The sequence below is a fragment of the Argentina anserina genome, chromosome 2, assembly GCF_933775445.1.
Source record: "Argentina anserina chromosome 2, drPotAnse1.1, whole genome shotgun sequence".
NCBI classification, from domain to species: Eukaryota; Viridiplantae; Streptophyta; class Magnoliopsida; order Rosales; family Rosaceae; genus Argentina; species Argentina anserina.
This window is the reverse complement of record NC_065873.1, coordinates 21,665,555-21,682,657: the sequence shown is the minus strand read 5'-3', so window position 1 is coordinate 21,682,657 and position 17,103 is coordinate 21,665,555. Positions and strand designations below refer to the sequence as shown.

At 36.1% G+C, this 17,103-nt stretch overlaps 2 protein-coding genes across 2 annotated transcripts; one reads left to right on the top strand and one right to left on the bottom strand.

The window, feature by feature from the left end:
• The first annotated feature begins 5,403 nt into the window (after positions 1 to 5,403).
• LOC126782191 (putative indole-3-acetic acid-amido synthetase GH3.9) lies at positions 5,404 to 8,653 on the top strand. The gene is made up of 4 exons (XM_050507400.1): positions 5,404 to 5,758; positions 5,887 to 5,988; positions 6,929 to 7,758; positions 7,910 to 8,653. The coding sequence occupies exons 1-4, from the start codon at positions 5,457 to 5,459 to the stop codon at positions 8,512 to 8,514; spliced, it is 1,839 nt and encodes a 612-aa protein (XP_050363357.1). The 5' UTR covers positions 5,404 to 5,456; the 3' UTR covers positions 8,515 to 8,653.
• A 1,729-nt stretch (positions 8,654 to 10,382) lies between these two features.
• On the bottom strand, positions 10,383 to 10,766 carry LOC126784172 (desiccation-related protein PCC13-62-like). The gene has a single exon (XM_050509656.1). The coding sequence runs from the start codon at positions 10,764 to 10,766 to the stop codon at positions 10,383 to 10,385; it is 384 nt and encodes a 127-aa protein (XP_050365613.1).
• Between the last annotated feature and the right edge of the window lie 6,337 nt (positions 10,767 to 17,103).

The following is a 17,103-nucleotide window of genomic DNA, read 5'->3' as shown; positions in this document are numbered from 1 at the left end:
ACTGCGAACCGTTGACAGATTATCAAGATGGTGGTTTAATCGACTGCAGCTACGGCACACACGGCACATGATCTCGACCATTGGTGATTCGGGTATGAACTATGAAGATAGTCCACCATCCAAACTGGGCTGCTTCACTGATCCGGATTTTCCCACATAACATATACGAGCCAACCGGCCCAAACCAACAATAATTAACAGAATAATATAAAAAAATTAGAATTTTTCAGAGTTTTGGGTTCGACTCACAAAAAAAAAGTATAGTAGTGGTTCGATGATTGATGACAAGGAAAAAAGTGATTTGATTCTTACTCTTTGATATCGTGTAAACTATAGGAAACACAAATTTCTAATACAGTAATATCTCTATAAATTTATATAATTGAGACTGATGAAATTTATTATTTTAATGAGATATTAATATATTGATAAATTAAGAATTTATTAGTTAATTAATAACTTATTAATTTATCAATATATAATGTATATTTTCTTTTACATTTTTGAAGAAAAAAAATTATACTTTTTATTCATGCAGTATATTGTTAGATTTATCACATATACCGTTGTTCAAAATATTATATTGTCTGATGTATTGTATTATTTTATTTAATGATAATTAAATCAATAAAATTCTTTAATGAAATCCTCATAAATGTAAAAATTATGATACAAATTATGTCATTATTAATTTATATATTCGATAGGGTCTATATAATTTCTTAATTTTCTATTATCTTAAAATTTTAACGTATTATATAGCACGTTAGTCCCGAATTGGGACAGACAAAATTTATTATTTTAGCGAGATTATTAATTAATCAGATATTAATTTAATATTTATACGATCATGATATGATTATTTCATGATATATACATTCAGTTTGGCGGAATTTCTACGAGAATCGCCTAATATAATTCTATTATTGCCGGTATTAGTTGTGTTATGAGCTTCGATCAACCTGTTTTTTTTTATCTCCAAAGGATTTCTCCTTTACTGTAACCTTTCAAACTCCACCGGATCTAAACGGGTTCGCATTGCCGGCTTACACGTCCGGCACTCCGTGTCTGGGACATTGTCGGTAAGCAACCTGGATACTAGCCGTCTCACACAGTCTCGTGCGCAAGGTTCGAATGGATGATGGTATCATCATCACATACGTTATTAAATGTAATGCAAAACGGACCGATTAGCGATTAACAACGAGTCGTATAACTGCACGGGCGGCGATGGAAACTTTATAATCTGTACGAAAATGAGGCAGTCGGGGAAAGAGAATGATCGCCATATGCACGTAAATATGGCCATGAGAAGAACCGTACCAGTGTCGGTAGGTACTGAGAGATTCCCAAACCTCCCCCCGACTGAAGGCAACTCTACCAACTGGGGTACTACCACATCCAAGTAATGTTTGAACCAACTGAGCAACTTGTGACACTCTAACAAAAAGAACGAGAGCAAAAGTTACGTGACGATGGACTACTTCCCGATGACTAGACAATTTAAGAACATGGATTCCATCGATACCAAAAACCAACCCAACAAGGTCAAGTTGAAGACTTGAAGCCACATACAAATTCATCCATAAATAACGCCCGTCTTGTTCATTTCCGAATAGGTACACCTAGCTAGAGTTTTGCATTGCCTGTATGATCGAGGCCACTTTGCTTTTCTGGAATTCTAGGGCATCCCTGCTGATCTCAGGATTTCAGATACAGAGAACATGTTGCTATCGCCGCGTCGGCACTTTCAACAGAGAATCGATCACGATAGCCGAGTGGCTAGGTCTGTTCTTTACGTCTCACTATATTTGACTACAAACATTTCTTTTGTCGTCCAACACTTTCGAAAAGGCTGCTTCCATTATGTTGCTTGGAGAATAATGCTCAGCATGATCGATCACAATCCATATGCTCCATCTTGACGAAAAAAAGAGAGTTTCTTTTCGAGTTTTCGGCCCCAGTTGTACGTTTTGAGGCAAATGCTAGAGAGCTTCATATGATTTTAGCGGCCGACTAAATTTGGACGCAGAGGTGGAGGAGTCTATACTCTATAGAACCTGCCTACAATATCACGTACGTACAAGATCGATCGCTAAAGTATATAATCATCAATTATGACACTTACCCAGTTACCTCCTGTTGAAGTTTCTAATATGGATTTCAGCCTTTCTGAATGTTATACTAACTCATATTAGTTGTATTTTATCTTACTCTTATTAATGAGCAACCATATTTGATTGAAATGGCCGATCTATAATAATACTTTAATTTACTTGTGCATTGATTCATTAGCTCTAGGTGAGAACCACGTACAGACTTCACTTGTGCACATTTATCCTTTGTGTCCGTTTCTCCGATTGCATGCCAAGACAATTTTACACTCGCCAAGTAATTGCACCATCTCCAACAAAGATTTTTTATCAGCTCTTGAATTCATCCTTATTCGTAATTAAGCTAAGGCTGCCAAGCTAAGCTAATTATATATTACAGAAACTCTACTTATCAAAATTTTTCTCATAAATAATCGAGCCATATGCTTCTGAACTGCTCTGCCTCAGGTGACAAAATAATGACCCGATGTACACAAGACTGTCAAGACATGACGATCTCTGTGAAGAAAGAAGGATATCCAATCCAAAACAGATGCGGATAATGTGATGAAAGATAATATATATGTAATGTCGTGATGAAAGATATATGTAATATTAGATCTGGACATATCACATATTATATAATAATTATATTTAATGTCATAATTTATTTCTACATGGAAACAAAGACAGTATTAAATCTAGTTTCTAATAATTTTGTATATTATATTAGGAATCCTAATATAAATCTAGAAGTAAGACTACAAATTAGTATTGAATCAGAAATCTAAATAAGGTGTCTTAACTCACAAGAAATCTTTAACCCTGTTATCACTACGAATTATTGCATAAGTTTTTGCTAATTGAGAAAGCAGAGAGTAGTGACTAACATAAGATCTTATCTAGCACTTTGTGTTATTGGATTAAAGAGCAATGAATCACATAGTTGTTGTTCATGATGATGGTAAATTGATCTCATTCACTAAAATTACGATTAGATTGTTATGCACATGATCTTGTACTCATAATATGTAATTGGTTTTACATGTAATGTACCCAGTAAGAATACATATGGGACTCATAAATTCATATGCATGTTATGGTGTATCGCTCTTGTTGATAACGGTGAATATCGATCACAGGGAGAGAATACTCCAAGTCTCCAAGCACATGTACATGTTAATGGAGGGCACCATAATTTGAGTGGAGGCTAGGCATGGAATATCAAGGTCGAGTACAAGCAAGCTTACTTTCTTGTGCATTATCAACAACTTTCCTTTGTCTGTATAAAGATTTGAATTCCAGTAGGCACTCAAATGTCTTGCTACATATATATATATATATATATATATATATATATATACATATATATGTCATTGCAGGGTTGGAGCTAGCAAATCATTGCATATCGACAGCGTGTCAATTTAGCACCAGCTTTAAAAAGGAAAGGAAATATCAGTAACAGGTGCTGTAGTCACCAACCATGATATGTGTACTTGACTAATTGTACATAATTTGTTAAAGATGCTGACTATGACAGCAGTGGGTCACTGGTTTGGATAAGGATATTTTCTGAAATCCGTTGGTAGTCTTTTTTGCAATCTTAATATATATATACACACGGTTCGTCTAAGGTGCAGAATTTCATTTTTGCACTAAATTTCATCATTTCAATGGTCTAATATATATAATATTATCTAGATCATTTCTGTAAAATTTCAGCTAATTTGTTAACCGTTAAGTCACTCACAATTGCATTTTCTATTAAAACATGAACATTTCATGTTTAACAGAATTCAGTCAGTCCATTTGTTTTTCAATTTTAAGGGTCTTAACGACTACCAAATTAACTGAAATTTTGTAGAGATGATCTACACAATATTATCTAGATACTAGACGGTGGAAATGAAAATATTCGATCAAAAAGTTGTGCAAAATTGAAAATTCACACAAAAACCATTAGTGCGAACCTCCGCACCTGAGAAAATATATATAATCTTCTTTAAGTTCAAGTTAGGGTTTGAATTGTACATGAGAGTTGTTTAACTTAATGTACATGATTAGCCTTTTTGTGTAATTTAGTACGGGCTGGTACTCTGAAGTTCGTAAGCATCTTTAGTTAGCTCATTGAGTGGTCGACATTAATGTGCATTGCAATTTCACTATGAAAGGCCTTTCGGCTTGATCAAATCCCTTCCCTGTAATCCAACTTGACATACTTTAACTGTGTATTTAGGAATATGTTTAGCTTAGTAGGGGTTAACTATTGAATGACCTCATATATGTGCTATTGACTATTGAGAATGCAGCGTAGGCTAGGGTTAGGGTTTACTTTGCTTGTGTTTTACACGTCACATTCTGTTATTGAGAGATAGAGGGGAACATATACTATGAAGAAAGTTGTTGGTTCAGGGCTTTTCTCATATATTCATTGTCACAAAACATGAGCACAAAGAAATTCTAGATCTAACATGTGGACAATCCATGATGAAGAACCAGATACTTTGTGATCTCATTGTTGTCGATAAAATCAATGAGAACTAGAAATTGTGCATCTCATTGTCGTGCTGTATATCATGGAAGCAAATGTACGTATGTGCATGATCGATGGAGCCAGTTCTTAATTAACATCATATGTCATCAATTAATTAAAGAATAGTCTATATATAATTTCCATATGCATTCCATCTTTTGATTCATTGCCTTATCCAATAGTTAATGATGAATCTTGGAACCGTGTTGATCGACCAGCTACCTCTCTAACTTCGTGGCACAGCCACTAGTTAAATGAATTCGAAATTAAAAGTATGTTTTTATGATGGTGATGGTGTTTGTTGGTGGTTTCAATCGATCTGTTTCAAACCACAAATTGGAACATCTACAGTGTATTTCAATAAACATGGTTTTGCCTTATGTTATGGCACTGTTGTCATACACAAAAAAAATTTAAGCTACGGAACGAAACTGCTTATGATCGATATACATGTAGTCGAAATATGACTTATTCTGTGTTCTAAACTAGTAAGATGCGTTCAGTGCAACTTAATTTTAAGCAAGCTGAACACCAGGTAGATAATCGTACGTTTAAACTTTCTGCATATGATGTGCAGTGGGCCACCTTAGTTCTAACTGGCGTCAGCACCCACTTTGCCCAATTAGGTCGCAGTAATGTGGAAAACAAAAAGAATTGAAAAGGAAAACCATCGGTCTTTTGCTTTGCATTGGAATGACTTAACATAGACGAACTCATTATATATAGACCCTCTTGGTTGGTTTGTGAAACTATAGCATTAGCAAACATAAAGAAGAATTGCATATGCATGTCCTCTAGCTAGTTCTTTCTTCTGTCCAGATTATTGTTCAATGACAATCAATATGGACGGGAAGAAGCTTGAGTACAAAGGTGAGGAGGCATTGAAGGAGATTGAGAGGCTCACTTCCAAGGCTGATAAAGTTCAGCTAAACATTTTGAAAGAGATCTTAACTAGAAATGTGGATACTGAGTATCTGAGCAAGTACATGAAGGGATCGAAAGAGGTTTCAGATTTTAAGCAGTGCGTCCCTGTCATTACTTATAAGAGTATTCGCCCTTATATCCAAAGAATTGCTAATGGTGAAGACTCTTCTCTCATAACTGGTCACCCGATCACTGAAATGCTATGCAGGTATATATATAGTTATATACACACACATATCTTTATATATTATCCTTTAGCTGCCTTATTGGACTAGTTCTGATTAATTAACACGTACGTGGATGAATGCATGACACACTTGATGATGGAATTTGCAGCTCAGGAACTTCAGGAAGAGAGCCTAAGATGATGCCGACAATCGAAGAGGATCTCGACCGTAGAACCTTTATCTACAATCTCATTATGCCAATTATCAATCAGTTAATTACCACTTAATCTCTCTCTCTCTCTCTCTCTCTCTCTCTCTCTCTCTATATATATATTATTACGAAACTTATTTTTTATTTAACTTGTTAAAAAATTAGAGTTTATTTGATTGTATTTTAAATTCATGCATGTAAGACCAGAGCCAATGGCGGAGCTAGGAACCAAAGACTTGGGGTGCCAAACCCAAAATTCTCGCGACAAAATTTGTTCATTTGTCTTGTATTTCTACAATGAAAGAAGCTAGTATATACATTTAATGTCTAAGAGCAAAAAAAAAAAAACAGAGAAAAGTCTAAAACTTAAATATAGAAATATCATTTAATTAGTTGTATGTAAAAGGGGTGATCGAAAAAAATAACATTAAAACTGTTAGATGATTTCTTGTAAATAGCCATTCCCTCATCAAATCTTCTGATTCTTAGCATAAAGTTACCATTCTAGTATTGATATTATGAAATTTTCTAAATTAAATACTAAATTTGGGGCCTTGGGGGTGCCACATAGTAGGGTTTCTATTGCTTCAATCAATTTTCTATCAGTTATAACAAGTAATGCATGGAGGGTGTCAATATATCATTGGGAGGTGCCTTGGCACCCTTTGGTCTCTTCATAGCTCCGCCACAGAAGAGCAGTTGATTCTCTACATTTTAGCATATATGATCTGATGAAGAGACATCGTATCGTCCTCAGATGAGTCAGATCTATTTACGCCAAAAATAAGAACCCACTGAGGATACTATAAATCTTGCGGATAGAACAGTCATTTTGATGTGCAAGCCACTAATTCAAAGAATAAAGTAATCTAGTCAAATCATAGCTTTATCTGTTATTACAATTGACCAAGACAAAATGCTTGAAACCCTAGCTAGTTTTATGCCTGATTAGTTGAATGTGGTACCACTTATGCCCTCGTGTTTGATACTTGAATTTCAGGTATGTCCCTGATCTGGATAAGGGCAAGGCCATGTTCCTGTACTTTGTTAAAGCAGAAATGTCGACGCCGTGCGGCTTACCGGCACGGACAGTGCTCACCAGCTACTACAAAAGCGACCACTTCAAGTCCCGGGGAGAAGACCCTTTCAACAACTGTACCAGCCCTGACGAGACCATTTTCTGTAACGACAGCAACCAAAGCATGTATTGCCAGCTCCTCTCTGGCCTACTCCACCGCCATCAAGTCCTGAGGCTCGGCGCCGTTTTCGCCTCGGCTTTTCTCCGAGCCATTTCGTTCCTCGAACGAAACTGGATCAGTTTCTGCAGTGACATACGTACCGGCAAGTTGGATCCCCTGATCACAGACCCTGATTGCCGTAAATCAATGGCTAAAATTCTCTCCTCGCCTGATCCTGACCTGGCTAACGAGATCAGCCGCATTTGTAGCCTTCAATCGTGGAAGGGAATTCTGTGCAAGCTATGGCCTAAGGCCAAGTACATTGAGGCCGTTGTCACGGGGTCCATGGCGCAGTACATACCGGCTTTGGAGTATTACAGTGATGGGAAGCTTCCATTAGTCGGCACCATGTATGCATCTTCAGAGTGTTACTTTGGGGTGAACTTGAAGCCCTTTTGTGACCCTGCTGATGTAGCATTCACCCTAATGCCTAATATGGGCTATTTCGAGTTTATACCGTTGGGAGTAGGAGAAAATGGAACAAGGGTGATGGATATTGACGAGGATGAGGATGTGCTTAGTGACAAGCTTGTGGACTTGGTGCATGTGAAGCTTGGCTGCTACTATGAATTGGTGGTCACAACCTTTGCTGGTAATTATCTTTACTTCAATTTTACTACGTTTAATTATCTCTAAAGCTAGGTCATTTTCAAGACCAGTTAATCTTAGAACGGTACGTACTATTATACAATCCCATGTACGTAACTCAATTCTCCTTTTTTTTTAATTGTGAAAATGATCAGGATTATATCGGTATCGTATTGGTGATGTGCTACAAGTGACTGGATTTCACAATCGAGCCCCTCAATTCAGGTTCATATGCAGGAGGAATGTTGTTCTAAGCATTGACACTGACAAAACTAATGAAGAGGACTTGCACAAGAGCATCACTGTTGCCAAAAAATTGTTAGAGCCTTTCAATGCTCTTCTTGTGGAGTACACAAGTTACGCTGATACGTCGCGCGTGCCTGGCCACTACGTATTGTATTGGGAGATTGTACACCACCATGGATCGCTGTCACAAACGGTGGACTCCTCGATCAACAATGTGGCCACACCACTTGATGATAAGGTGCTCCAAGAATGTTGCATTGCAGTGGAGGAGGAACTTGATTACATATACCGTCGATGCCGCTCGCACGACAAGTCCGTGGGGCCGCTCGAGATACGCGTTGTGGAGCCTGGAACGTTTGAGGCATTGATGGACTACTTCATCAGCCAAGGGGGTTCCATCAATCAGTACAAGACGCCGAGGGGTATCAAGTCTAAGAAGGCACTGAAGCTGCTTGAATCTAATGTCCAGGGTTGTTACTTTAGTCCGAGAGATCCTCACTGGAGTCCTAATTAGTTACAATAATGTAAGTGCTAATGACACTAGCTAGCTAAGATTTAGACGCTCTTTCTATTAATCATCCTTTTGAGTACGTCGATAGCTAGCTAACAGAGGGAACACACATGCGCTCATGATCAGGACGCTGTAGCTAGTAATATCCACTACTCTGTTGGGGCATGCAATGTAGCCCTTTTGGTTTTCACTAATGAAATAAGATCATTTCTTGAATAAAAACAAGTTTCTGGTCGTTTCTTTTGCGTTATTCAGTCCATATAACCAAAGACTTTATTTGTAAAATGAAATTCCATCATACGAACTTCTTATTATAGCTTAGAAATCCAAATTTTGCTGTACATGTATAGCCTTCGCAAGTTCATATATATGTAATTAAGTTCCCACGCGCAATGTTCCTTCTATAATTAAGCATTTCATGAACGCCTTTGAAAGAAACATCAGAGATTCAGAGATGAAAGCCTTCAAACTCGTGAAAATTCGAGAGGCGATTGCGGTTCATTGGATCCTTCATTTCTCTAAGTTCATGTCAACCTGCCAACTCTTGTGAACAGACTGAGTAAACTATAACTAACCTGCAGAGACAAATTTCAGCAAACTCTGGAATTTGACTAGATACTGCAAAAGCTACAAGTGCGAACACATGCAAGTATCGATCCGCAATTTGTTTTGTGTTTGTCACCGGCCACTTTTGCTAGCCAAAATCATATAAAAACCTCTTACGGACACAAAGATGGTTGAGACACAGAGAGAATTGTACGGACAACTTATAGTCGAGATCCCATTTCAATCTTTTGAGGTTGATCATGATCATATATATCGATCCATGTTTTCTCATGCATGTGTCCCATATGTTTGAAATTTGAGGCAGCTCATAGAGTCATGCAGCTGATCTCTCTCATAAAAGAGGGGGATATGTCTGACACCATGTTTCAAGCGTGCTGCAAAATGCGCATGTGAATTGGTGATGATCGGAAGATTATATGGAGGGGATCGATCTATCCCAGTTCTGTGGTTCGCTTTTGCTCTGAAGTTTTGGCTTTTTATGTACAAGACACCACTATTGAGACTTGAGAGACTGAGTCACCTTGCACTAGCTAGCTACTTTGAAATGTAGTGGGAAATAAAAAGGTTATGTGAATGCAACTTCTTAACTACTCGAGCAGATAATGTACGTGTTAATTCCCTACACAAGGTTTATGATCACCAGCAACGATCAGAATTATACTAGAACAACTTGAGGTGCCACTCGAATAACTAGCGGCATCAGAATTAGTCGATGCAGAAAACACGTATAAATACATGCATGTAACTAATTAATAAGAGAAATACAGGGCAGTGCAAAGTAATTAGCACCATTAATAATTGATTGCATGCATCATGAATCTTGAGAACTAAACACAATTGTCCCACATTGAAAATTGCTGTTTTATCATGGACATATTAACAATTCTCCCAAATTCTTTGTTTTATCTTTATCGTGCAATATATTGACTAGAAGTCTAGAATAGTGCTACATCTTTGCATATATACATTTGTACATTTGTTATTATTGCATGATCGACTCAAGTACTATATGAATTGAAGTGAGAATATTTAAACTACGACTACAGGTCTCTTACGCGTGTATAACCTTTGAAGCTAAGGTGATCTAAGCAGAATTTTCCTCTCGAAGCAAAGAAACGACTATCATCATTTATATTTAAGTATATTATGGGTCGATCGATACATCATTAAACTCTAGAACAGAATGAGTATATCATCAGCATGGATCATTATTTTTATTTAAGATATATCATGGCTCGATACATTATTACTACGTAGTACGTACGTACATCTACGTAGCTCAGCACCAAGAGTGCGTGAGCGACTTAAGCTATTGGCATGGCGGTACCATTGTTGAGGAAGCGCTTTGCAATGTTTCCATTGGCACCTCGAGGGAAAAATCCGCCGGGCACAGATTCATTGCCTCCATACAAAATCCTCAAGTTCTCAGCTGTTGTTCTGGCATACGACCCCGAATTGAAATTTGCAGATAGGATGTTACTTGTCATCCGGTTCTCAGCCCCGAGCGTTTGGTTCGGTAATATGATGCCTTCGTCTTTGTTGCCACACCCGGCGCGCAGGAAGTTCCGACGCGCTGAAATACGATTTGTAAACTCGGCGACTGTGAGCCGATAAGGAGATACGAGTTGTTTGGCTTGTGTGTACAGTAATGTACGGATTACTGCATCCTGTCCGGACACAACGCCCATAATTGATGCAGCCAACTATATACAACCACAATCTACTTCTTTAGATATATGTGACTTCATCGTGAACAACCTAAATTAATAGGATTAATAGAGATCAATTGAAGTTAGATATATAAACATGTATTATGTATAGATACATACATATGCCGAATTGATAAGCTAGGTTAACTTGAGTACTTGACTATAAAAAAAATTTTGATGAGCAATTATTAGATAAGTAATATACTATTTTAATGATCAAAATTAATAACAAACTACTCAAAAGTATCAGATAATAATTTAGTTTACAAATAACTCACTACTTAATTTGATAAAACAAATAAAGACCAAAATTTATAAATAAGGACAAAATGATGGCAAGTTGACACATGTCATAAAATATTTTACTTTTCTACCCCTCTTTGACACATAGTATTTGCTACTATCAATGGAGAGGTTATTTGCTACTGTCGATTATAAAAACTAACTGCTATTGTCGACTATAAAAACGAACTGCTCATGTCGAGTTAAAAACTAGCTGCTACTATCAACTTGGAAGACACCTGTTACTGTCGACTATAAATCTAGCTGCTACTGTCGACTGAGAAACTAACTGCTACTGTGGTTTTTGGTGAGCAAAATTAAAAAATTCAAAAAGTCTTAAAATATATGCAATATGGTACTTAAATGAAACCCATGACATAAGGAACAACTTTTATGTATTGGCACACCTCCAAATTGCGGTGGTTTGGCCGGAAAATTTAGATTTGCCGGAAAAAAAAAACTAAAAATGAGGAGAAAATTTTTTGTTAGATCTAGGAGTGGCATTTGATAATTTTTCACGAAAATAAGGGTATTTTGGATATTTTTACATTAATTAATTACTCAGTTTTGTTTTACTTATTCTTTGGGCTTTAGCTTATGTTTTGATTTGTATAAAAAATATAAAAAGTGAGTTTTGTTGAAGGAAAAACATCATTAGTGTGTATTCGTTAAAGTAAATAACGAAATGAGTTAATGACGTTTATGGTCAACGGGTATAACAGACCAATCACCATTATGTAGTCTTAATTATCATTATAATTACCATTTACTCCTATTGTAATCTTGACCCTTATATAAAAGGGATTATCAATGAGATGAGTAGACCAATTCTATTTTCCCTACAACAAGTTTTTAGTTAATCTAAATGTGGTCTAGTACTACTAAGTAATTTTCTACAAAATTAAGGATATGAATATTTAGGTCACCATACTAATTCTGCAAGACATTAATCTAACCGGAAATGGTCTAACCGTACATATAATCACCATCTTGATCTCAGCTAGTCTAACGATGTATTGCACTTGTGTATATACAATTCAAATTAATGCATGACAAATTTTCATATGGATCTTAATTAATTTGCGAAGATAACACTCAATGGTTAACGTCTTCTTCTTTTTTTTTTTCTGGGGCCTTTCCATTTCAAATTACCATGCACATAATACCTAGCTAGTTATTACGTATGAGATATCCCGTTTTTGATTTACCCATTAGTCAGCTCCTAAGTAGCACGGACACGATTTGATACGTAGACACGGCATATAGAAAATTTTTTAGACACGGACACGTGGTGGACACGTTAATTAAATATTATTTTAAATATATATATATATATATTTATTTATTAAAAAAATTATTTTATAAATTTGAAAGTATTTAGAATTTTAGATGTATATATATGTCAAAGTATGCATTAAAATGATGAAAACATAACTTGTTAGAATGACTAACGACTTGATAAGTACATTTGATAACCAAGGTTCGAATCCCACCACAAGCATTCTTATTTTTATCACGAGTTTCTCTCTTTATATATATTAAAGTGTGCATAAATATAACAAAAACGGAATCTGTTGGAATGGTTGAGGAGTTGTTGAGTGTCTTAGATGACCAAGGTTCGATTCTCACCATAAGCACTTTCACTTTTATTTTGAGTTGGTGCATGTCCGCGTGTCCAAAGTCATGTCGGGTGTCCGAATTCAGACACGCGTGTCTAGCGCGTATTGGGGCGTGTCCATGTGCGTGTCCGTGTGGTACACGCGATACGCCACTGCAATGGCGTGTCCGTGCAACCTAGCACATAACTAATGACGCAAGGGACAGTACGTAACTACGTACAATCATCATGACACGAGTACAATAACAAAGGTGTCGCATATAGCACTGGTTATATTTTTACAGAATAGTTTGAGCTCAATATTAATCTTTTTGGCGCTGCAAATTAAATCAATTAAACCACTTACGTACTCTCAGCAACTGCATGGAGGTCGGGCACGTCTATATAAACCCAGTCATGCATGCTAAAACTACTACAGCATTTGGTTCCTTACCCCTGGAATGGCTCCTTCAGATTCCTCTTCCTAGTCTGGCTTGCTTGTTCTTCTTGCACTGTATCGATCTCACCCTCATTGATCACCAGGTCATGAATCTGATTCCTATAATTTTCCCTAACTGCGCACCCATTAAGGCTGCCCATGTTGATCGCATTCAGTTTTCCTTGTAATTAATTAGAATTTTGTAAGCTGAGTATTTTGACTATTTTTTGTTTGATGTTTTCGGCAAAGGCCTCGACAGCATCAGTCCGGGTTTATCCCGAGGTGGTTCGCCTCCCATCGGTGCTCGAAAAGCCTTGTTTTTCCAACCCTGTTGTTTTTCAACATGCATATCTATTGGTTCCAAAAACAAATGCGTAAATATATATATATATATACAGATTTTCTCAAATGCGTAGGTCCGCACCAATAATTTGGTGCGGATTTCCATTTTTTACCATTTTTTAATCGAATTTTCTCATCTTCACCGTCTAGTATTTAGAAAATATTGTGTAGATCATCTCTGCAAAATTTCAGCCAATTTGGTAATTGTTAAGGCCTTCAAAATCGAATAAGAAATAGACGGACCGAATTCTGTCGAACCGTTACCGTTCATATTTTTAACAGAAAAATGCAATTTTGAGGGCCTTAACGATTACCAAATTGGCTGAAATTTTGCAGAGATGATCTACACAATATTATCTAGATACTAGACGGTGGAGATGAGAAAATTTGATCAAAAAGTGGTAAAAAGATGGAAATCCGCACCAAAATCTTGGTGCGGACCTCCGCAGCCAGGAAGGGCTGTATATATATATATATATATAGTCTATATCCAGAGTGAAGTTTCATTCTGAAATTTCAGAGTGAAGTTCCAATTTTGTCACACTTTTCGGTCAAATTTTTTCACCATAAGCGATTCAATATTGAAGTATGCTATTCAAGATCATCTCTACAAAATTTCATCTAATTCGGACATCGTTATGGTATCGAAATTAGATTAAATCAATGAATGAATTAAAACTGTTCAATATGAACCGTTCGTGTAAATATCAATTTTGAAAGCTCAAACCATTGTCAAATTGGATGAAACTTTGTAGAGATAATCTTGAATAGCATACCTAAATATTGAATCGCTTATGGTGAAAATATTTGACCGAAAGTGTGCCAAAATTAGAACTTCACTCTGTAATTTCAGATTAAAGTTTCACTCTGGATATAGACTATATATATATATATATATATATATATCAGTCCCTATCTAGAGTGAAGCTTCACTTTGGAATTTCAGAGTGAAGTTTCAATTTTGGCACACTTTTCAGTTAAATTTTTTCACCATAAGCGATTCAATATTTAGGTATGTTATTCAAGATTATTTCTACAAAGTTTCATCCAATTTGACAATGGTTTGAGCTTTCAAAATTGAGATTTACACGAACGGTTCACGTTGAACAATTTTAATTCGTTCATTAATTTAATTTAATTTCAATACCTTAACGATGTCCGAATTAGATGAAATTTTGTAGATATGATCTTGAATAACATACATAAATATTGAATTGCTTATGGTGAAAACATTTGACCGAAAAGTGTGCCAAAATTAGAACTTCACTCTGTAATTTCAGAGTGAAGCTTCACTCTGGATAAAGACTATATATATACACACACACATTAAGCTTCAACCATGTGCGATGCACATGCGGAAGGGCCACGTGTGTATATATATATATATATATATAGATATACTTCTATTGTTATTGGAAAAGATATCGTAATGTTTCTTAATTGCAAAGCAAGGAAAAATAAACCACAAAAACTAATTTAGTTCAATAAAGAAGAGAAGAGTGCATACCTAAGAAGCACGGACACGCTCCTAGAGTGCCGTATCTCGTGTCCGACCCGGACACGGACACAGACACGCTCGGAAACTTATCAATACGATCGGACACGTGAACACAATTTGGTTACGGCTCGGATACAATTCAATACGTGAGGGACATGGGCGTGTCCGAATTGGAAACACAATTATGGAGGATACGAGTATTTTTGCAAAGCACCCTCTGCGTGTTGAGATTGAACAATCCCAGAACTTGATCTATCTGGAATAAAAATCAAAGCTTTGAGAAGGAAAGTGAATATATGGGTTGATTGGGTTTCTTAATTGATCTTTGAAGTGATTGGAGCTTTAATTCTTCACTGAAATCACTAGAATCGAAGGTATATGAGGCCGTAAGCTTGGTTGCATGTGTAGTCACTTTATATAGACTGAAGGAAGAGAGGATTATAAATAAGCTCTTGATGTCTACATGGGCTAGCTCTGCTGATCAGTGGAATCAGTGGGGGCGTAGGTGTGCATACAGGGAAAAGAGGCAGAGAGATCTGCTCATTGTGGTCGCAAAGAAGAAAGAAAAAGGAGGAGTTCGGTGAATTGGTGGAGAAGAATAATGGTTGTGTTAGTAAGGTTTATTAAATGGATGGTTCAGATCAAACAATGTTAGATCTAATGGTTAGAATTAGTTAATGTAAAAAAATTTAAAAATAAACAATTTATTCAAAACGTAAAATGTTAGTAAAATTGTAAAAATAACAGAGCATCAGGAAAAAAATTATGGTAAATATCTCCGAACTTACAACGACAACCAAGTGTTAAGCCGTTAAGTTGACATTTCTACATTTCAAAAAAATGTCGGAAAAGTGTTAGTCTTAATTGGTGGAAACTGGAAAGTAAAGAAATTTTTTGGGGATTTGATATATATTACTTTTTTTCTTAATTAGATATATATATATATATATATATATATATTTAAAATAATATTTAATTAAAGTATCAAAAACGTGTTCGTGTCAAACAAAATTTTCATTTAGCGTGTCCGCATATCGAATCGTGTCTGTATCGGTACTACATAGGTGCATACGGGGTATCTGGACACAAAAAACCCCACGATAGAACGAAAACTCAATTACAACTATGACCTGGAACAAAAAAATTCAAAATCTTTATGTAAAAAGAAACTTGGAATTCTAGAATTCTAAACACATTAGGTGAACAAAAATCAAAACGACCCATAACTTTAAAGTAAAATTGAGAACATACCTACATGTTAATTACCCATCCATGATCAAACCTCATTTGTAGTGTTCAACTGTCTATATTCCGTAAATAAAAAAAGAACCAACATCAACATCAATTCCTTATTGAAGTAAGTAGAAAAAAAATAAATAAATTGAACTGAACAACCAAAGCTACCTGGGTGAGCGCCAAAATTCAAACCTGGGTTTGCTCGGCAACAATGGCGAGTTCCAAAAACGTTGTCTTTTTTTTGTATGAATTGTATGTTTCTGAAATCAATGACCAAGAACTGTGAGCATACGCATACTACTTGAAATCAATTACCAAGGATGATTATTACACCATACCTCAGTCTTTCCAGTCAATGTTACCTAAAACGCGGAATGTTATGGTACAGATACGTGATACGGGTATGCGAGACGTTAATAGTAGGTTCCTGAAGTAAGTTTACATTACATAACTGATATTAAATAATTAATTATATTTTTCTAAGATTTGTTAATGTCAATAAAGTTAATTAGGAGGCATTGTGGCAAGTATAATTATTAAAAGAAGTTAATTATGACTGAATTATCAAGATAATAAATAAAAATATAGACGTGGATGACTTATTGAAAGCTACCTAAGCGTTTTATCTTTGGATAAGCATAATTAACAGCTAGGCCAATGACATTGCCTCATAATCTGATGGTAATTAACATAGGAAGAGACCGATCTTTGCTAAAGAAGCGGGATAGTGGGATACACTAAAGATAGTGACTTGGGTCTCCAATGTGGCAATGTACCGCATTTGGGTACGCCAGATCAGAAACGGGGTTCGTAGGGAGGATGAGCATTTTCTGACAATAATGTTTCCGGCTCTCCTTCTTTTGTCATCTTTTTGCTAATTTCAAGACCAATGAGTGCTGATATCCAACGATGAAACCCGTAT

Bases quoted from the DNA above. Each gene is read 5' to 3' on its own strand.
- LOC126782191 (XM_050507400.1), top strand. From the start codon at position 5,457: ATGACAATCAATATGGACGGGAAGAAGCTTGAGTACAAAGGTGAGGAG. The intron at 5,759-5,886 runs GTATATATATAG...TGGAATTTGCAG, and splicing joins ATCACTGAAATGCTATGCAG to CTCAGGAACTTCAGGAAGAG. The intron at 5,989-6,928 runs GTTAATTACCAC...CTTGAATTTCAG, and splicing joins ATTATGCCAATTATCAATCA to GTATGTCCCTGATCTGGATA.
- LOC126784172 (XM_050509656.1), bottom strand. From the start codon at position 10,766: ATGGGCGTTGTGTCCGGACAGGATGCAGTAATCCGTACATTACTGTAC.